The following is a 22,621-nucleotide window of genomic DNA, read 5'->3' on the forward strand; positions in this document are numbered from 1 at the left end:
ATTCTAAGAAGCTCAGTTCCTGCCACAGGAGAAATTTCCAGAAGCAAATAGGTCTTGAAGGTGGCAGTTATGTCATCTTTCACTACAACAGTGAAGGGAATGGCGAGCAGGTTTAATAGACTAATAAATTATAAAATGGAACCCTTACCCTGAGTCAGAATTCAGTGGAGAATGGAAATGTTGTAATGCCTGAGTAACAATTGAACCTGTGCTATTGAGATCACAAAACATCTGTGAAAGGTAAAAAAAAAAAAAAGCCGCACCAAGGATGTGGATTGTCTGGTTTGATGAAGTAGTTCTTAACTTATTGGTCTATCAAACACTGTGATGCAGTTTGTACATGCCTCATCAAAATGCTTCATTTTTTGAGTTTCTATTGCAGCAGTCCCTGTTGAGCTTTAAGGTTAGATGTTATTGATAATATTGGCTTTCTCTCACTCCCTGGGAAGCTGAGAGCTAAAATTAGCAGCAAGTTGAGCATGGCATCAGACCTGATAAACTCAGCAAAGTTACTCATGCAAGGTCTGTTTTGCACGGACGGTAAAAGAAGAGAATGTTGGAGTAAACAAATGCACATCATAAAACTCTTGCAAGAAAATAAGAAAAATGAGATGGGTGCAAGTTTTAGGTCACGTCAGGTTTGTGTGGGCTTTTTGCTTAATTCTGCATTTGTGTGAAGAAAGCAACTGCCCCACGAGGCACCACATATGCCCCGACACTTTGTCAGCAAGATACTCTTTTGTCAATATTGCATTGTGTTGAAAGGGCTCAGATGTGACTGTAGAAGTGTCCACCACAACAAATTGTGTATGTCAAAGCATTCTGTTAGGAGCTGTATGAATAAATATGCAATGTTGCTCAGAGTTTCCTCTAACTGTGGCGGTTCTTAAGACACCTTAAGACATGCCTTAAGACAAGGTCTTGTAAAATCACAAACATGAATCCATCTCTTGCCATTAAATAAAAGGCTGTTAGATCTTTGCTTTCTTTGAGCTATGCCTTGTTAAAGCAGAACTCATACTTCATTCCAACATCCCTTGGAGTTTTCTCGAGTCCAGTACGATTTACTTTTCACTTTTAATTCTCCATCTTTGAGAAAAACTTACAATTATGCCTTGCACTTTCCAGAGCATGTAAGATTTCAAGGTCTCTATTAGACTTTATTTTGTGGTTCAAGTCAGGCCTTTCCCCCGTTTTCCAGTGTGCATTGTTCTCAACAATGCCCATATACCTCTGCCTCGGTTTTTGCTAAGCACTACTAGCGAGCTCCACGGGAGCAAAAAGGTTGAATCTACACCATATCCAAGAACATACAGTACACTGCATTCTCAAGAGACATGGACTTGTGATGGCCTGTAATGGTATGTGTAAAAGGCTTAAAAACTCAAGCCTTTAAGGCCCCTGCACAGTGTGTGTATATAGTGTGAATATTTTGAGAGTTTCTACATCTTGACATGGATATATCTTTCCACTTAAAGGCTAAAAGGTGAAAACGGAAGGAAGTAAAAGAGCGTTATGCTTCCCTTCCTTCGTAATTAGCCATTCAGTGCATCTAAAGTATTATACTCATTGTACCGGGTAAATGTGTTGCTTTTTTTTTATTAGATTATAGCATCGCATTCACATGGGTAGATCTAATGTTAAAGTGAATATGAAATTTTACTTGAAAAAGAAATATTTAGGAATGAAAACAGTGATCCTTAACACATCCAATTACCGTAAATGTGATTTTGTGAAATCATTTTATGAAATCAGTGTCCCCCTTTTTTTCTTTTTAGCACAGTTCACTGAGATAATCTGTGAAAAACAAGAGTACAGTTATTCACTTAGCCATGTTAAATGATCTGTTTTTGCATACTGGGGGTGGGGGGCGCTTGTTCGCCAATATCCTCAGCCTCCTTCCCTCCCTACGCTGTGTACTGGAAAAGAGCTTAAAAGTGATGGTCATATCTGAGCTCTCAGAGGGGCAACACAGATTCTGTTGAGGCTGTAGAACAGTGGACCAGCTTTTTACTTTCTAACAAATGATCAAGGGGGCTGGAAGTCTGCCAGTCCAATTTACTTTGGATTGGTTTGCAGACTAAAAGAAGGCTTATGCCTGGGTTACCCAAGGGATTCCATAGCTCTTAAGGAGTAAGGGATGTTAAAACCACTTCTGCCAGCTGTTATATTTGCATTTTAGACAGGATAGGTGGCAAACTTTGCCATTGTCTCAACTCCATTGGTGTAGTTTTTCCAGATGTGATTTAAAGACATAGCTTGAGAAAAGCCAGGAGATCTGCTTTCCAGTGTTTTTCTGTGCCTCTTTCAGGAGGACCTCCAGTGCTTATTCGAATGATTTTCAGCTGAGTGTAATACATCTAAATTTGAAAGCCACTGTTCTGCTCTGCCAAAGGATAGCACTCTCCTTTCTAGTAAAGGGGAATCATATAACATAAAGTATCAAACATTTCTTAAAATACTTGGTCTCAGGGGAAATGACAGCAAGAAAGGATAATGAGACGGTGAGAGTTGGGTGCTGTACTGTGCCTTACTGGTAAAGAGGAAATGTAGAGGTAGTTGTGCCACAAGACAAAGGTCTTGATTTATCATTTGGTCTCAGTGTAAATGCAGTGAGTAGCCATTTGAGGGAGGTTCACCTGATGTGAGTGCCACTCACAGAAGTCTACTAAGAATAGCTAGCTGGGAAAAGGCTGACTAGGCTAGCAGCTGTTCTGGGTTTGGATGGCTATCCCCCTGGAGGAGTTGGGAGACGTTGCTGAAGACTGACATTCATTGGGCGTCTGTCTCCTCCTTTGGTACCTAAAATGCACTGTGTAGTTTGAAGAGTGGATTCAGAGGGTACAGTATTATAGCCTTACAGAGCTGTTGGCATTACTATGAACTATTTGGAGCTTTTCACTGTCTCATCTTTAGGGCAGTCTCTTGTCATCTATATCATCCAACCCCTCTGGTAAATTCAGTAGGATGTGGGCTTTCTGTTTTCAGGTGAAAAAACGCCCCAGAAGAGTAACTAAACAAACAAAACAGGGATTTTTTTGCTGTGCTGTTAGACACAATATTGTGTTTAAACCTTTCTCGATTAAATATGTTACGTTATTGTTGTTACCGCATAATTAACTAATATGTTTCAGATCAGCAGTTGTATTAAAGTAACATACACTGTAGGTACACATAAAGAAAAAGAAAAATAGGATAGTATATTTTTTTTAATATCTATTCTCTCTGACTTCAAGCCATGGCATTTAAATATCTTACAGTCACATGCATATTAAAAACACAGCAGCAACCTTGTTATCCTCGCACTAAATGTGTCGCAACAAGCAATTTGAATGAATGTTCCTTCCTAAGTGCATGACTGGGTCTGTGTACTTCTGGCACATTGTTTTTCTAGTTGAAGTAGTGAACACAGGTCCTGGGACTTTCCTACTTCAACCTCCGGAATGCTTCCCTCTCAACATTCAGAGGCTTCCTGACTGAGAAATAAGCCGCCTGTTCCCGCATGACAAGAATACTAGTTCTTCTTAATGAGCCCAGGTCCTGGAGTGAGATGCATTTTACACAATGTATCTCTAAGGCTGCAAAACCTTTTACAAAAAAGCAAAAAAAAAAAACAAACCCCAAACCCTAACATCCAAACACTTGTTTAGCTACCGGAAGTGATGAATAATGACGACAAACAAAGAAAACACTGACAGTGTTCATTTTTCCCTGAAGTGATTTTATTACAAAGTTCATGAGGACTTACAGTATTACAAGAGAATTTGTCAACATGCTGAAACAGAACAAAGCAGAACACAGGATTTAACAAACTGGTAAGATAAGACAATCCACTGTTCACGATAAACATAAAAACTGATTAAGTCCTCAGGAGGTGGGAGCCGGTGAATGACTACAGTGCAGGCATAGAACGGCCACATTCACACTGACTCAGCAAAGGTCAATCCAACCAAGGCAAGATGTGCACATCTCAAGAAAACATGTTACAATTTTTATATGCCATCGGCTTTTCTCAGTACTTTTAGAAAGCTTCACTTGTATGTACATAAAACTGTACAAAAACATGGCATCACAAGCATTTTATCCTATATAAATATACCAACAATTAGGATAACAACTAGATTCTCTCTTGCAAAGACGTATTTTCAAGGCAATTGTCTTTGTTCTAGTGAAAAAATGAAATGTTCAGATAATTTCAGTTCGTTTGGGAGAGGGCCTTCTGAATATGAACCAGCACTGACATTTCAGAAAGTTAAAAATAAAGAAAAAAGAGTAAACAGTATCTACCAATTATCTTTGGAATTCATGCTAAAATCATTGCCTGCCTGACAGCAGGCACAGCGTTGTGGAGATCTATGTACACTACACCACCAACAGACTTCTTTATTTTTTTCACACAACCAGTTTGCTAAGAGTCTTTGATCAGTAAGAAAAAGAAAAAAAATCTCTTGCCAATTTCAGAACGGTAATTTGTCCATCTGTCCACAGAAATGATCACCATACAATATACACTACAGATAGGCAAAAGATACTCAAGTGAATTCAACATTAAATCAATGTTAAGTACAAATTAAACATTATTCAACATAGTTTCGAGTGTATTTAGGTGCTCCGTGATGTCCTCTTACTTGGATCAAGGAGAACTGTTCTGTGTTTGAGAAAGAAGTAACCACAGTTCATTCAGCATGAGTTCAAAAGAAAGGTCAAACCTGGTGATGTATTGTTCCAGAAGTGAGTAGCAGGAGGTCATTATTGGCTGGAGCAAGAGAGTCCAACTTATCAAGAGAGTGGGAAAAGAAACCCAGGCTTGTTTTTGTTTTGGACTTAAATCAAACTCTCGCCATCCATTCGGATCAGCAACCGACAGTTCTGACACATCTGCTAAAAGCCTATTTATTCCATATATATAGATATTTTTTTTGTGATCAAAGACACAAATCAAAACATGTATTCCAAATTTACATCGTGACACATAGGCTGGAGCTGAATCTGAATCCAGTCAATGCTTTTAGACAGATCGAGTTTTGACTGAAGCTATGTGACACTGATTTTATCCCTCATTGGTATCTTTCTTACTTGTTATTAATTCCAGGTCAGTGATCTTACCCGCTGTTTTCAGTTCATGAAGCAGCTAGCCACAGCTATGAGAGGGGAGCTCGGGAGAGCCGTGGGGGTTTAATCACAGTGTATCATGGCTGTTGTTTGAATTTTACGTAAGTCGCTAAATGGCTTTGAAAACAGCATAATGTGCTTTCTCCCCCTCAAGGCAGGATAATCGCCCACCTTATTTAATCATGGCCATGTCCAGTAATTTCCATATGTTTTTGCGTTAATTATTCTAAACGTGGCTTTCAATGGCAGCATGATGAGGTAAGTGCTGATAAAAAAAATACCCCCTTTAACTGATTGTAGCTCTGTGGGTGGATTTGCATTATCTGGTGGGTGCCGTGTCCTGGGGTATGCTCACACATGCCCCAGCTCAGGACTTATTACTCACCCTAATTAGGAAATGTCCATTCCAGGCTCTTCCGCCCTTATTCAGAGACACAGTCTTACTGTGGAAATACTATACAGAGGTGAAAGGTATCTACAAATCTAATCAAATCAATGTTTAAATCAAAGACAACGACTAGCTCTTCGATGTTGTAAGGCAGGCTAGTGGAGTCATCATTAACACCCAATTACTGACTAATACATGGTGTCCTTCAGACACACAGTATCCTTCAGATTCACTTGGAAAATCTTTGCGAAGATAAATGAAGCCCATGGGCATGCCCTGTTTTTGTTCTCTACTCAATAGCCAGAGGAGGATAAATGCCTAATAACTTATTAAGCATGTTGTCCTCAATACAAGGAAATATATAATTAACAGGCAGTTGCGGCAAAATTGAGCCTTACTCCTACCACTGTCACTGTATTTGCAGGTATTCATTTACTGAAATGAATTACATATTTATTTCAGCTTTTATTGTTGGAATCTTTCATGTCAGACCAACATTGTTAAATCACTCACTTCAGTGTGTATTGAATTCACCTCTGCAGAAGCCTGTGTCCAGTGAGAGCTGACAATTAACATTGAAAATAGCACATACCACCTATCCAGTTCACATCATATTCACGCTCAATAAGTGCTCTATCTCTCTAGTGTCTCTCAACACTCAAGTGCCCTTTCCTGTAAATAATTCCTTAGGCCTTCATTAGATCAACACAAGTTCTCCTAAGCCGTGAGCGGAAAGCAGTATGAGTTTTAGAAAAAATGGACTGTGAATTACACAGAGAGCCCATCTGATTGTCACAACAGAGAAGAGCTTTCTCAACCGATACACTGGTATACTGTCATCAGCAGAGTAAAAAGCCAATCAGAACGTGTCTCGCGAGTACTCTGCGTTTGGTCATTGTGACTCTGGGGTACTGTGGCCAAGTCAACCGTTTTCATGATGAACGATAGGTCACAGTGCTGCGAGTCAGTGGGACATAATGTCAGTTTAAATGCTGCCACACAGCTCTCTCCACCAAGTGGAAGAGCTCTACAGGGAGCAGAGGTAAAGGCCATTCTACTATGATTAGGGGTCGAAGGGGGTGCGTGTGTGTGATTGTGTGAAGTGGATAAATGCCTTCCACAATATTGAGCTCCACTCCGGGAGATGGTTTTTAATCAAGTTTAAACAGCAGCATAAAGAAAAGCTTAAATATGCTAAAACTCTGAGGCATTTTTTTTTTCAGCTTATGCCAGACAAAAATATATGTAGAACACACCATTCAAATGTATTTACAGCACTGTACATTAAGATAGACCATTTTATTTGATTGTTAGTCAAAAGTGTTAAGCCTTTTGATATGGCCTGACTGGCTGTCTATTAAATTAGATGTAGCAATGGCACAAGAGCACTGATCACAACTTTCAGTTTCAAGAGATCACTTCACAGAATGGGACTTTGCTAACTACAGTAATGATTAGGTTCAATCTGTGTTTCCTATTCATCTGACTGAATTGTATCCCATCAAGATTTCCAATAAATAAATGAGTGAGTGCATCAATTAACTTTGTGGAGTCACTCATAAATATGCTAATAAATTAATATTTTAAGGAGAAAATGAGAAAAGCAGTGATCGAATGGGTCACAGCCTATATTGTTAACTTCAGATTGGGCATTGGCTTCAATGTGTGGACAGCCTGTTTCTCCTTCTTGAGGGGAGTGTGTATTTTCTTTAATTGTGTATTGATCAGATGAATATGTTCCTCACAGGTAAATTTCTCTTTTTGGAGTGTGAGCAGAAGGAGAGGTGGGTGGAAACTCAGAGGCTACGCTCAGGGGCACCTCCTCTAAGGGGCAGTCCTGATTGGCATCATGACCACTGCTGGAATAGGCACTGCGGGAGGGCGGAAGGCGCGGCCGATGCTCCTCACCACCCAGCCTGGCGTTCCCATTAGCCAGGCGTCCCAGGCTCCCTCTGTCTTGGTAAGGCACGAAGGTGGAGAGTTTCGGGGGGTTCCTGGTCTTGCGTACAGGGGAGGGATGCCCAGGCATCCAGCAGGCGTCTGAATGGCCCAGTTCACTGCACTCGGTTGTGCAGTTTCCAGTCATTGCCACATCAGGGAGGGAGCGGATATCTGTGGGCAGGAGAGAGAAGAAAAGCACCATCAGAGGGAGTTTCACAGCGACAAACACTGGAGCAATTTTCATTTAAAAAAAAGTTGTAAAAAGGCATTTGTGAACAGAAATGGTGTCATTTGAAACACCCCGTGAAACCCACCCCCCTCCTTGAGATCTTTGCAGCTGTTGCTAAGCAGTAAGCAGCAGTTGCTATGTAGCTGTTGCTATGCACTGTGTAATGAGCACTACTGTGTGTGTGTGTGTGTAGCCCACGAGCTGATGTGATACATTCAAGAGACGGCATGCTGTGTCTATGTCATTTAGAAGTATCCAACAGCAGTTTGTCTGCTATGTTTGTAATATATCATCGTGTTGTTAACATGTTCAACAGCAGTGAGTTAATTTCTATTAGTTGTGATTTGCATGCTGCAACTGATGCTCCAAGCAGGTGTCAACATGAAAAAAAAAAATACTACAGGAATGGACATAATGGAACAGCCACACATACTGGGGAAGTACAGTGTTTGGTTACAGAGAGAATAGCTCGATCCCTCTGGGCAAAACCATTGCTGAATGAGTTATTGATTGACAGTACTGAAATGAGTTCCCCTGCCCTTGAATAAAAAATTGATGAGAATCAACTGTTCCTAATTAAATAAATGGGTCCACGACCCAGTGACCTCGTTTCACTGTGGAAGCTGTGAAATCTTCCAAAATAAGTTTGCTTCAGCTAGCTCTCACAACTCACATGTTTCTCTCATGCTTGTAAAAGCGACAAAGGCCCCATTTATTTATTCATCGCTAATGTTCAGGTGCCAGGCAGCAGACTGGTTAAGCAGACCACCTGTTGACAAACTAAACATACAGCCCATATTAAATTTAAATACCACTCAATTTATCTTTGTTATCCCTTCAGACTCAGCCTGAGATGGCCAGATCAATGTCTGAAGAGCAGACAGCTGAGATCCGCGTGTGCGTGCAATGTCGCTGATGTGTAAACTTTTGATTGCCGTGATAAATGCATTACTGCAAATGCCACAATAGTGACCACACCATCGAACGAGACATCCGTCGTGGGAGAGCTGTCTTGTTTTGCGGCTACAGGACGGCGCGCGAATGAGAGCAAATGTTCTTGTTGAGAAAGCAGAAAGTCCGCTGCTGAAAGAAGCTGGTGCATGTGAATGATGTAACCACAAGAGGTGACGTATTAGAGGCAGCGGTTCACAGCTAACAGAGAAAATGCCAGTTTGACTGTAAGCCTGTGAGACACAACATCAGTATTGTGCTCATGACCAGTGGCAAGATAATTATCTCACAAAAATGCCAGATCTCTGAGGCTACGGGAAAAAACACAGAGAAAAAAGCACAGCATCTGGTTCAACGAAAATTCAGTCAATCAAAGGCGAAAGTGGGAAAAGCTTGTGTGCTAAAGATGTTAAAAGCTCTGATGTTTACTAAAAATAAAAGCATGGCATTTAGCTTAATTCATTGTCCCTATTTGTGTCTAAAATATTCATTTCCCCTGGGTAAGCTACATACAATTACCTCTTTGTTTATTAAAATAATAATAATAATGATCGGGCATCTATTGTTGCAGTTAATCTCATTGTTCCTGTAATCCTAAACAGCTAGATGTTTAGGCTATTTAATACTTTCACTTCACAACTGAGCACTGTTCTTACTCATGCTTAATTACATCATTATGCTTAAGTGGCAAATTCCTATATCTGTTTAGTAGGTCAGTGTCAGCGAACTAATATTAATTTCATAAGAATGAACAACACTTTTATGGTTGATTAAGAACAAGGAGCTACAATAAATGAGGAATGCGAGCATGTACACGTTGAGGTGTGTGTGTGTGTGTGTGTGTGTGTGTGTGTGTTTATTGCCTCATGCAAGATGACTGGAGTTTCATTTTCTCAGTTCCGCTAAGAGCATTGTCTGTATGCATCGCTACAGCAAAGTGGACTCTTGCTACAAAAAGATGTTCATGGGAAGAGAGCTGGAGAGAGGGTTGAGGAGTCTGTTTCTAAGCGCAGGCACAGTTGTGTAGGAATCTACCCCAAAAGGATTTCACACTTGATTATAACCTCTCCACAGCTTCCAGGAGGTTTATGCCACACCAAGAGGGCCTCGTGTTAAAATCAGCACAGCTCCACATCTACGAATTACTGTACAGGAAAAAGGAAAGACTTCACTGTACTGGTTTCCGAGAGACTTCACATGCCACAACTGGGCATGTTCCTTATAAATTAGGCATTGCCATTATGTGTCTGCATATAGGACCGCAAACTCCTGAAATTCACAAATGTCCTGTTGGTCTGTTTAATTTATGATTTCTCTTTGAACTCAGTAGAGATAAATGCCATATAGGGGAACACTGAATACTGTGACGTCTTCACTCACTGTCAGGTTGGTTATTGACTTCAGGTCGGCTGTATTTTTTATTTTTTTTACAAAATATAATGTGGAATTATTTAACTAAAAGAAAACATGTAATGTGAAATGATGCCATGCACCACTGACAGGAATTAGAGCACATTCTGAGCCACGCTCATCATCATCAAGGGCCAGAAAATCAGCAGTGACAGCTAAATACACGACTAGCTTGCCAAAGTCTGCCATTTTCTTCCGACGGTGCCAAAGTACATATCACACGTCATTAAGCGAGAACATACAGCAGATACTTTAATGTCAGATATTTTAGTAGGCCATTACCTTGACTGTTAGTGCTTTATCTAAATTTCATATGGTTTTATTTATAATCTAGCTTTGACATACAAGCTGTTCTTAATGCACAATTTAGCGAATAGCAGGGGTATATTCAACTTCAGCTCGCTGTGCTGCTGCATGCTGTCATTAGCACTCTGCAGTGCGTGTCATTCCCAGCCACCCATGTCAGCTCAAAACAGTTTTTAACGTGCAATAATAATGGATTAGTTATTGTGTAGTGATGACAGAATGTTATGATAGTGTGTCTCATTTGTGAAAGCACAAATTTTTACATTTGCTTCTACTGACCTTTCTGTCACACTCAAATCCATTTTCACACACACACACACAAAATCAATATTGGTAATTATACTTTTGTGTCCGCCTTTTGCTGTGGCCATTAGCCATCTGTAGCTGTACTACAGTCCACTTACAGTGTGGCACAAAACTGTCCACTCTGTGCATCAAAACACACTCCCACGCTTAGCTGAAATGATCATTGTTTGAATATTTGGTGGACACAATGAAGCAAATGGGTCAACCACAGGTTGAAGGAGCAGCCAAAGGCGCAGTGGGAAAATAGGTATTTTCTCACCCACTCAAGCCTGTTTTCTGCTGTACCTATACCTGAAATAAATCTGCTCACAGTCTGGAACAAACCCTTTAGAGTTTATAGTCGTGTATGTCATGGATGGCGAGCCAAGGTGGACAATTGAGAACAGATGGGCAAACCACAGCACTATTATGCCAGTGGCTGAAACAGGCTGACTGGATTTAGAGAGCTTGCGATTTGGTTTTGAAGAGCAGTGACTCAATGACATTACTTCCTTTCTGCACAGCAGAATCCTTTTCCTCTAGACTCACAGATAGATTGCACCTGTAGCGTTCTCCTTTTATAGTGGGTCAGTCCCATCTGCTTGCTTAAAGCAATATCATGGAAAAGAAAAACAGCAATTTCTACCTTCTCCCAAATTCAGAACCACATCAGCGACTTACAGTGAACCTTAGCCAAGCTTCTAAAAGCACCTCAGCTGCAGTAGCATAACATGTACTCCACAGTGCAGTTACAGAGTGGGGGTACACACAGAGCTTAACCCCCTGGCTGACAGATACATGTGAGGGGTGGGTTTGCATGCTGCTTGCATCAGGGTGCCAGTGGGAGGTGTTGAGTGTCTGAGGCAGGCTTCCTCATCGTCTGATCCCCTGCCCACGGGTATGGGGGAAGCTGCCTCTTCCTGAGATTTCACACTGCTCCTCTCTGTTTGATTGCAAATGCTGCCTCTCCCCACCGGCTGCTTTCCAGCGTACGCGCCAGACCGCTATGATCGATGGTGAACAAATATGAGAGACCTACAGCTTACGGAGGGATAACAGTGGAAAAAACCCAGCTACAATCATTTGGGAGTGTGCAAGAGATATCAACGGTATATTTGTGGTACCTGCAAACAGTTTATGAGGTAAATGACTACAGAAGTTCCAACAAACAAAAGGAAGAAGAAGAAATATCCCAGATCACAGACGTTAGTGTGTGTGTGTGTGTGTGTGTGTGTGTGTGTGTGTGTGTGTGTGTGTGTGTGTGGTGGCTATCGGTATAATAACTGGGTGTGAATGCATAGTGTGGCTGTCATCCTCTGGGAAGAAAAACAAGAAACCAGGATTTTGTATTTCTTTAGCTATGACATGTCAAGCCTTGTTATTCAAGTGTTCTCAGTAAGCACAGTAAGCAGAAGCTACCAAAAACATTTTTTTCTCTCCAGAGGAGTACATTTTTAAAGGACTGAAACTTGCTACAAGTGCACAAACATAGTGTTGACATGCACATTTTCCTTGCTCATTGTAATGGAATCCAGAAGAACAAAAACAGAGTTTGTAACCTCAGACGTGCACTTTCACATCTTGCCAGCCTAACTAGAACATGCAGGCTTGTAAGCTTTGTCACCTTAACTACACAGAAACTGATGGGTGAGATAAAGCACGGTAAAGCTCTTTTTGTTATAATACTGTGGCTAAAGATGATGTAGATTTCTTAAAGCATCGTTTTTGTGGAACAACCCCCGCTTTCAAGATCAGTATGTTTTTCTTTCATGAAATGATGCTCTAAAGATGACGATGTTAAGCATAGTTTAGTTTCTGTTAACGAAAAACTTCAGTCTGTTTGAACTCTTAATGGTTGATTGTTTTGGTGGAGACAGGTTCAGCAATTCTCAGTGAAACTGTACAGAACATGATGGCAGGATAAGAATGTGTATTGAGTTTTAAAACGCATGTCAGAACCTCCTTCAAAGACTCTTTAAGATCTGAATTCTCAGCTTGCTGAGCGGGCTGGCCTCTCGCTGACAGAGGCTGATGAGTGGACATGTCGGCCAGCCGCACGTCAGGAAAATATGCTGTAGATGGTTCATTGGGTGATGGTACACCTCCTGTCAGTTCTCTCACCATCCACCATTTTGTCTTAGAGTTCCTGTATTTGAAAACTGCCTTTTGTGTCACTGCGTCTGACAAAGCCTTAGCACCTGCTGACAGATCACGCTATGCACCAGCTCCTCCAATTGAGAAGTTGATATGCGGTGTGATATGTCAACCAATACTAAGGCTTTGTCAAACTGTGACACATACGCAAGGCGTCTTCAGATAAAATAGATTCAAAACACAGGTGATAGGCTGGGAAAGATAGCAATACGCTTTGTTTCGTGAGTGATATAATTGTTTCTCTGTTAGTGCACAAACATGTGTTTGAAAAATGTGTGTGGAGAAAAGCTTCATGCTTCTGCTGACAGTTGTATGTTTGGCTTGCCGGCCAATTACGGACTGGAGATTGGATCCTGAAACTTGACAGCAAAAGTATTGATCTGTAACACCTGGGGCCTGTACTACCAAGTAAGTTCAACATATCATTTCATTATCACGAAACTTAAATTCAAGCTATTGCATTCCTGTAACCAGCAACAAGGTCGCCAGAGACTGGGGAATCTGTTTAATATCAAATATTATTTGCAACTAAGGTCAAATGGATTTTGGAAGAAAGAAATAAAGTTTAAAAAAAGGCTTAATCACCATGTTAACCAATCTCAATAAAGAGCTTGCAGAGAGTGACTCTTTGTAAACTGACTGGGGGCATATTTAGGTTAGGACAAAAGCATGATTATTATACCTTTATCTATGAGACATATTCAAAGGAGTAGCATGATATAGCATCTGAAGCAAATTTTGCCTCGTTGGACGTTGGAGTCTCTCATTTCCCTCCACAGTCCAAAAGCATGACTTAACAGATAATTTTAAGTTGGCTGTGAATGTGGATTTAAACATGAATGGCTATTTGTATCTCTGTGATAGATTATTTCTTTAGGCCAGGGTAAGCTAATGTTTCACAACAACTTCTCAGTATTAAAAGGTTGACAGGGATTGTTTAAAAAAAAAAAAAAAGGATTCTTGAGAATTTTATTTTATTTTATCATTACAAATAACCTTTGATTTAATCATTGTGCTTCATATGATAACACTAGAGAATAGCCCTAACCTCAGTCCTACTGAAGAGTTGCTGAATATGCTTAAAAAACAGGTCTGTGCCGAATAAATAAATAAATAAATAAATAAATTAACTCTGCCAATTCTGCGAGAAAGAGCGGTCAGATATCCAGCCAGAAGTTTTGCCAGAAGCTTGCTGATGGCTACCACAAGCATCTGACTGAGGTGAAACTTGCTGAGGGACATTCAAACAAATATTAGTGGGGGTGAAAAAAGAAATGAAAAGAATCCTTAAAAGCCCAAACTTAGCATAAAGTTCATGTCCATATATATGTGGATGTATCATGCTTGTTACTCTGCATGTTTTACGCTACTAAAGTAAAACTAATTACCTATATCACTTCACCTAAATCTTTTATTAAGGCAGTCAGCTTGGAAGCTTGGAGACTATAAACAGTATTACTCTGTATGCTGTATTCACTCTCATATTCATTCAGAGAGAGCTTCGGGGACAGAGTTGAATGTGCGCATTGAGTTTGAATCACATTAGTTAGACATCAGTGATCTACTGTAAATCTTGAAATTTGCATATGTTCTTCAGGCCAATGCAGGTATTTTATTAATGCTGTTCATTTAAATCTTTACCGTGGGCTGTGCCACATTTGATGAAGGATGTAATGCTAAGCAGGGAGACACTGATTGTGATTAAAATATACAGTTTCAGAAATATGTTAACTACGATGCTAAACACAGTTAAATACAATATAAAGGGACATGAATTATTTGTCACTGTCAATACAGTCGAAGAACATCTTAAATTAAATAAGAATTAAAATGATTACATACACATTTTAGCTTTGCAGGTTTTTTTGCCAGTGCTTTTTGCAGTCTTATAATATATTTATACTTGCATAATTATATTTAAACCCACTTTGCTTCTTCCGCGCTGTGGTTCTCTTACTCCTGAAATAGGAAACCTCAAATTTCCCATTCAGTTTTCCTTATAATTTAATTAGAAATACTCCTGGAGATGCAGACAAAATCCCTGTGGTGTTGGGTTGTGACTGAATGCTCAATAATCAAGTGTTCTTTTTTTTTCCTTGATACAACTATATAACATTGTGACTGTCATCAGCATATAAAAACTTGATTTCTAGCTAATAATCTGATCAACTGCTATCCTTTGTGCTCCTATGTGTCTGTCTGAAGTCAGTTGCTGGAGCAAATTAATTGATTATTAAAAGGCAAAATGGTGTCATGACTGGTGACAGTGCTGAGGTTGGAAGAGAAGATGAAGCCGAGAAATGTGACCACCAAAAATACCTTTTATGTGAAGTTTACGGTTGGGAAATATTGTCATGATAATTAAGCGGAGCGTTTCATCACCCAAGCCATTCTCTGATTACTGTGTGACATTTACTTCAAGAGTCACTTGTCTATTCCTGTCTCACACCCAAACGTTCTTTCTTCCTCTTGTCTGAATGTCTCTTTCTTAGTCCCTGCCTTTGAAGCTTTCCTTTCCTGCTTTAGGCCCTTTCTATGGCCCCTTTCAGAGTGGCAGCACTTCATGGCCACATACTAGCAGGTAGAAGATGTTTCATTTTGTAAATGCTGAAAAGAAAATCGAAACATTGAGTCCCCGGCCTGTTAGTGTTTGTCGAATTCAAGTTCCAAGAAGCACAATATACTTAATGAATATTAATGTTCTGCTTTTCAAATGACAGCAAAAAAAAAAAAAAAAAAGTGGTTGCACTGGAAACATTTTTTCCCTCATCAATAAGAAAATCAAAGCCTTCCTTACATGTGATGTCCATGTCTAATTATCAAAGAGGAATTATTTCCTTCTCAGGATTTTCCCCTGGAGTATATTTCTATGCAGAACTTTGATGCTCACTATCTTTCGCTCATTGATCTTATTGACATGCAACACGGATGTATTCCATAATCCATTTGTTGTTCTTCCTCACCTTTCGATCAAGATGGTATCGCTTTGCTAATTCTGCCTTTGATCTCAGCAGTCTGCAATGTGAGACATGGTTAACTTGGGAGCACTAACATTAGCTGCTAATTAGCCTACACCTGCACAGGGCTTTGAATATAAAGAATAGAAATGATAAAGTCACACACAGAGACTATATCCAATCTGAGGTGATATATTTTTAGTAGGTTACAGAACCTCGCCTACGGCATGTTCCGTGATGACTTTTAACACCTAATCTTAATTCATATCCTTTAACCAGAAACCAATGTGGCAGACTTGGATTTATAGCAGAGTATCTTTTCATCTACATGTACTGAAGGCCATGTATTGATGTGATATAAAGCTATTATGAAAAACTTTAAATAAAACATTAACAGGAGGTACATAATTTCCACCACCAGTATGGACAAACATTGACATAATCTCACAAAATCCGATCTTTAGAATCGCGTAAGCCGCCCATGTGGCAGATAAATAATGACCCAGGAGAGGCAAAGCTTTATTCGACTATTTACTTTAGATAGTGTTGCTGCATGACTGACAATTCTCTGGAAAGTCAGCATACTAACGCAGTGAGATGGAAAGCTCTGTTACCACAATGCTCTCAACAATACAGCTATGTGTTTGGAGCAGGACAATTCAAATTTGTAGCACAGCGGAATATGAAAATTGCCTTTTGTGTAGCAGAAATTCTACAGGAAAAGAACAGCGGCAATCTCCCAGTGCTTCTCCACCCATTTATCCTCTTTTTTTTTTTTTTTTTTTTTTTTTGACAAGGCTTTGATTAGGGAAAGGGGAAAAATAACACATGGAATCAAAAACATGATTGAATATGTAATTATTAAAGGAAAATGAAAATTTCAGTTTTTAAATATGCACGAAGACGGCAGGGGGTCATCAAGCTTTTAACACCAGCTTGATTCGGCCCTCTCCTGTTGTTCTGATCTGTTGCGTTTAGCTGCTACTGTTTGACTTTTATGAAGCTTTTGTTTGGTGAAGAATAGTCAACTTTGATGTTTTTTTGACATTACTGAAGTAATCATCTAATACAATAACAAAATGAACTTAATATTTTCTCAGTGGAGAATCAGGAGTAGTTGTAATGTGGTCTGTCTGGGAGACTGAGTATTTTGGTTACTAGAATGAGGACCACACCTTCACTTAAGTAACATCTAATATATTAAAGGCACTTTTAAAGGAGCACCATAAATGTTTTATCAGCTTAAAATGTCATAAATGGCCAGGACATATACTTCATTATGAGATAATAAAATGAAATTTTAATGCACTGATGGGCAAATTGGGTCATGTACACAGCAGTCGTCTGGGTCTGTCTGTGACCCTGGGTGTGCATGGCATGCAGTCCCTGTTTGGCTAAAACATGTCTTTTTTTTTTTTTTTTAGTGTTACATTTTAACTACCATGTAATTATGCTTAGTGGGAGGCAATCAAGTGCCATGGTAATAAAAATAACTAAGTGGTAAATCAATACCTGAAGGAAAAAAGCAAATACCAAAGGCACAACAAGAGTAAACATCTGAAGATTTTTCTTTTCATTAAAGTGTCTTCTCTCGCCATCTGTTTTCTCAGGGCCTGTGGCGGCTGTATGTTTGATGGGTACCTCATCTCCAGGCTAGATACTGTTTCAGTAGACAGCTCATCAAGATGAGTGACAAGTGTTGGGGCCTTGCACATGGCATGACCATCCAAGAGGAAGTTACCCAAAGGGAAATTGAAAAAAAAAAAAGGAAAGAAAAAGATATAATTTCTAAAGTTAAAAGAGGTTGCATGAAAACCAACAGTACATGTCTCTGTTCCAGCTCTGTAGTTGGGAACTAGAAAATATCAGTCACGATTAAACAGCAGAGTCAATACACGCTCTAATTAGACCGAAGATCTAACAGGAATCCATGGTGAGACCGAGCTGCGTAGTCATGCAATATTCTGTCAGAATTACTTTGCCTTGAAACAAGGACTATTTAGGGATAGTCCACTATATAATGTAGCTTTAAACAGAGTTTTGAAAGATCCAAAGAATTTAAGAATTGATTAAATAATCAGTGAGGTGCAACATGGATCAAAAACACGGGCAGGGCCCTGGAAATATCCTGATGATTTAGTTCAGTATGGAAGTAAAATGTCAGTGATGTCACCTTAAATGCACAACTGTATTATATTTGGCCATGAGGGTAAGCAAGACTAATTCAGGTCATTTTATTTAGCTCGAGGCATGTATGCTATTGACTGCCTGATATACCATGTTAACATAAAACTGCAAATTAAGAATTGATTCTTCCACCACAGGAAAAAGCGAGAGAGATTAAAAAAAACGCACGGTTCCTTTTCATTCTGTGTTCAGAGGACAGTTTCAGTTTCACTGGATGCAGGCCTCATTGAGTTTGTATGGTCCCTGAACTGTAGTGAATTCTGCGATATCTGTAAGAAAGCCTTAAAGCGAGAGCGACTCTGTCCCTGTGAGACTCACTGGAAATAAGGAAATGCATGTCAGACCCATACAGTACAATTCCAGTCCCTCAAGTGCCATCCATCATTGAAGGGCAGAACACTAGTTAGAGGGAGGTTCAGCGGCTCTCAGTCCCCATCACAATATGATGGAAAGATGACCCCCGGGCTTACTCTGATGCCGGCCTGAGCTGCCCAACCAACTGAGGTTGAAGTGGAACTGGCCCCTAGCCAGCCTCTCCTCCCCCCCGATGCATAGCACTCTACCTGCTCTATGAATCACATAGACTGGGTAAGACCCAGTGAGAGCAACAGCGCTCTACCACCACTTTCTATTTCTGCCTCCATAACGATCCCTGAAGTTTCAAGTCAAGATCCCCTGGTTCTGCCGGTGGACACTCAGCTGAAAAGAAGCCACGAGCGACGCCAAGCTAATTAAGAAAACTTTCTTTATGTGCGTTTATAAACTTGTAGTTTTAAGCACAAATTTACACACACATCACCACCTCCAAACCTGCTGCTTCAGCACTCTGTTGCCCAGACTCACTGGCACGGCAAGAGCAGGCAGTGTGCTATCCAATTTTTGTCTAAGTATAGGGAGTTATCCACTTTTGTTAGAGTAATACATGAGCACATCTAAAGCTTAGGGATAGTGGCTTAGGCACACTGGCTCACTCATTCATTTTACAAGCTTAGTGCTAAAACCGGACAATTTCAGTGGCAGCATGGTGTAAAAAGCACTATTTATGGAGCCTAATGTGCGCTTATATGCATGTCCTCGCCTTTCAGCACATAATTCTAAACACTTATCTGGGTTTTCAGCCATGTTATATACATGTGGATAAGAGTTGAGTGGCTTGTGTAAATCATATTGAAGAGGGCAATGGACTTGTCCCTATGAAACAGAGACCTTCCACAAATTCTCACATTTATTTGCTTTCCTTTTTTTTTTTTTTTTTTTTGCAAAACAAGCAATAAAACTGGACAAATATTACAATATTAAGAACTAAAGCCCAGATATATTCCAGGTTCTGATAAAAACATACTATTATAAGGGATGTTACCACAGCCTTTGAGTCAGCTGGTCACAATGATGAAACTGCAGAGAAATCACTTTTATGTGTAAAAGAAGGTAGTCTGAAATCAAATGCAAGGGCTAGATTTATTGGGATAATGGGACTTCTGTTCGGGTTCCATCTATTTCACATGTGGCTGCAATCTCTGGCACACAATAAGTCAGTTCACTCGAAGAGACAATAAGCCAACTCTGTACTTTGCTACAGTTAATGGTCTGAGATGTAATAACATGTCCCTTCTGTCACAAAGCCCCTTTCAAAGGTCTGCAGTCATTTGACAAATAGTCTAATATGTGTGGCCAAAGTTTGGGATGAGAGCACGGGGCTCATTGTTAGTGATCACACAAGCGAGAGCACATTTTCAAATTGGGCAAAGGAAAGTCTAGACACATTCAAAACTGTGACGTGTTGACACATCATCAGTGCCATTTTGGATTCAGCTGTATTGTCCCATGAAGTCATTTGTAAAAGCGTTATAGTTTACCATTGTCCATGGTGTCAAAGCCACATTCAGGTTATTGAGTTTAATTCTGCTCCAGTTAGGCTCTTCCAGTGACCTATTTGCTCTGAAATAAACCTACAAACAATCAGGGGGTAACAAAATAGCAGCAGCTGATGTGAGCATAGTGTAATGCGTGTGCTAGAATGAGCTCAGGATTATAAGCGTATTACTCATGACAACATGCCTCAGGGGACCGCTTGTAAGGACTTTTTTTCTGCAGAAGCCTCCACAAACTTGCCAGTCCCATGACCTGCCCCTTCTCTGGGTGGTGGCAGTTCCAGCAGTGGCTGGCATAGGCCACAGTGCTGTTGTAGCCTGGCATACTCTAGTCCACTCAATAGTACAAACAGGCAGAGACACTGACAATGTATAATGGCATCAGTTGGAAGAAACTCACACCCCTGCATCAGCATGCTTTACTGGCACCTAGGCAGGAGCCCAAGCAGGCACTCATGGACAAATAGGCTCAGTTATTCCATCTTTCAGTTTTTTGTTTTTTTTCCGTACATCTTTATTTGCTAAATAATAATTTCCATAGATAGATAGATAGATAGATAGATAGATAGATAGATAGATAGAGATATATGGGATGCACCGATACCACTTTTTTGGAAACGAGTACGAGTACTTGCATTTCAGTACTCGCCGATACCGATACCGAGTACTTAATAAAAACATGATTTAAATTTGCAGGTAACAGCTTTAGTCCTATAATTTAACAAAAACAAACAAACAAGGGACTAGTTTGGAATTAAGAACATTTATTTAAAATGAAAAGCATGTTGCATGCAACATATTACAGAATAAATAACATCAGAGGCTAGTGCATCGTAGCTGCACACTTTTTTAGTTAGTTCCTCAAAGGGGGCGAGGATGGCAACAGTCGTCTCCATAAGAGCCCATTGGTGAGCGGTGAGATAGTCAGGGAGTTCGTGCACTCGCTTTTGCTCAATGAGGGACTGGAGCAGGGGTGTCAAACTCAAATACACAGTGGGCCAAAATTCAAAACTGGAACAAAGTCGCGGGCTAACGTTAATATTTATTGAAAAAAAAAATCTTCCTCCACATATAAGAATGAATCTTTTCTTATGGACTCAAATAAGTTTTGCTGGAAAACTGAATATGGAACAAGCAAAGCTTAATACTAAACAATATATATATTAGCTGTATAATACCAGTAGGCCAGCTCTAATAGTAATTTGGTATGGCTTCGCAGGCCAAATGTAATTAGGCTGCGGGCCAAATTTGGCCCGCGGGCCAGAGTTTGACACATATGGACTGGAGCATGTAATACGTGCTGTTCCAGCGCGTCTGTACGTCCTGCTGCAGTCTCTTTATTGGCTGGTTGAGCTGTCCCTGAATGTCCTCGAGGCGGGAGTAGGCTAAGGCGGAATGTTTAAAATGCCCAACTATTTTCCGTCCCACTGCTACAGCATCAGCTATGCTCCTCTGTGCTAGTAAGCGTGGGGGCGGGCACTCAGCGCCTGTGATTAACCCCTTACATGCCGCTCAAACATAGACAGGTCTCAGACCGTGGTATCGGTCCTCGGTATCGGGGGACTTTTAATGAGTACGAGTACTTTAGAAAATGTGGTATCGAGGCCGATACTGGTATCGGTATCGTTGCACCCCTAAAATATACATATATATATATATATTTTTTTTTTTTTTTTAGGGGTGCAATGATACACAAAATTCACAGTTCGGTTCGATACTTTGGTGTCACGGTTCGATATTTTTTCGATACAAAAATTATTTTCATGCTTTTTAATTTGTCATTTATTAAAATTCTAAATATATATTTTAACTCAAAAGTACAGTTTTTAAATTTAATGTTGCTGAAACAACAAAGTAATAAAAATAAATAAATCTATCTGATCGAGAAATCACTCATCTTTGGAAAAGAGAGTTTATTACAGAGAAATGGCTCTTTCCAAAATAAAAGCTATACTATACGCTTCTTCTGGGCTATATTCTCAGCAGCATATTAAACATATCAGGTCCCCATAAGGAGAATCATGTGCTAACGGCTGTCTAAATGACTCGGGTAAAGTTTGTAGCATGCGTGCTTGTTGTTTTTGTCTGCTTCCACTTGTCTTTACACTAGGATGATGTCGGAGTAAATGTGCAGTCATATTCGTTGTGTTCCCACTAGTGCTGTCAGCGTTAATCTCGTTGAAATAATAATAATAATAATAATAAATTTTATTTATGAGCGCCTTTCAAGTCACCCAAGGACACTTTACAATAGGATAAAACACTTAGTAAAACAATGGCAGAATAAGAACAATAAAATACAAGCACAAGATAAAATGAACAAACAGTGGATTCACAGTGAATATGCAGATTTGAACAGATGAGTTTTGAGTTGGGATTTAAACTGGGGGAGAGAACCAATATTTCTTATTTCAGGGGGCAGAGAGTTCCACAGCCTGGGAGCAGAGCAGCTGAAAGCTCTGCTTCCCATGGTGGTGAGGCGGAAGGAAGCTACAGTAAGCTGGATAGAAGAAGAAGAACGAAGTGAACGGGCAGAACAAGTGGTGGTTAACAGGTCAGAAAGGTAAGAAGGAGCGAGGTTATGAATGGCCTTGAAGGTGAGCAGAAGAAGTTTGAAAATTATCCAGAATTTCACAGGGAGCCAGTGAAGTTCCTGAAGAACAGGGGTGATGTGCTGGTAGGAGGGGGTTCTGGTGATAATGCGAGCAGCAGAGTTCTGAATCAGTTGAAGCTTATGGAGGGATTTTTGGGGGAGACCATGCAGAAGAGAATTGCAGTAGTCAATACGGGAGGTAACAAGACTATGTACAAGAATGGACGTAGAGTGGGT

At 40.1% G+C, this 22,621-nt stretch overlaps 1 protein-coding gene across 1 annotated transcript in view; it reads right to left on the minus strand.

Annotated features, from left to right (window-relative positions):
• Positions 1 to 7,154: 7,154 nt before the first annotated feature.
• pcdh1a (protocadherin 1a) overlaps positions 7,155 to 22,621 on the minus strand; it is a 107,931-nt gene continuing 92,464 nt past the window's right edge. Inside the window, exon 5 of the mRNA XM_085363411.1 lies at positions 7,155 to 7,612. Within this exon, the coding sequence (XP_085219537.1) occupies positions 7,242 to 7,612 (371 nt within the window). The 3' untranslated portion in view covers positions 7,155 to 7,241. The remainder of the gene's footprint in view (positions 7,613 to 22,621) is intronic.

Source organism: Diplotaxodon limnothrissa, linkage group LG10, assembly GCF_057381915.1.
Source record: "Diplotaxodon limnothrissa isolate DT_005_m linkage group LG10, D_limnothrissa_male_GT1.1, whole genome shotgun sequence".
NCBI lineage: Eukaryota > Metazoa > Chordata > Actinopteri > Cichliformes > Cichlidae > Diplotaxodon > Diplotaxodon limnothrissa.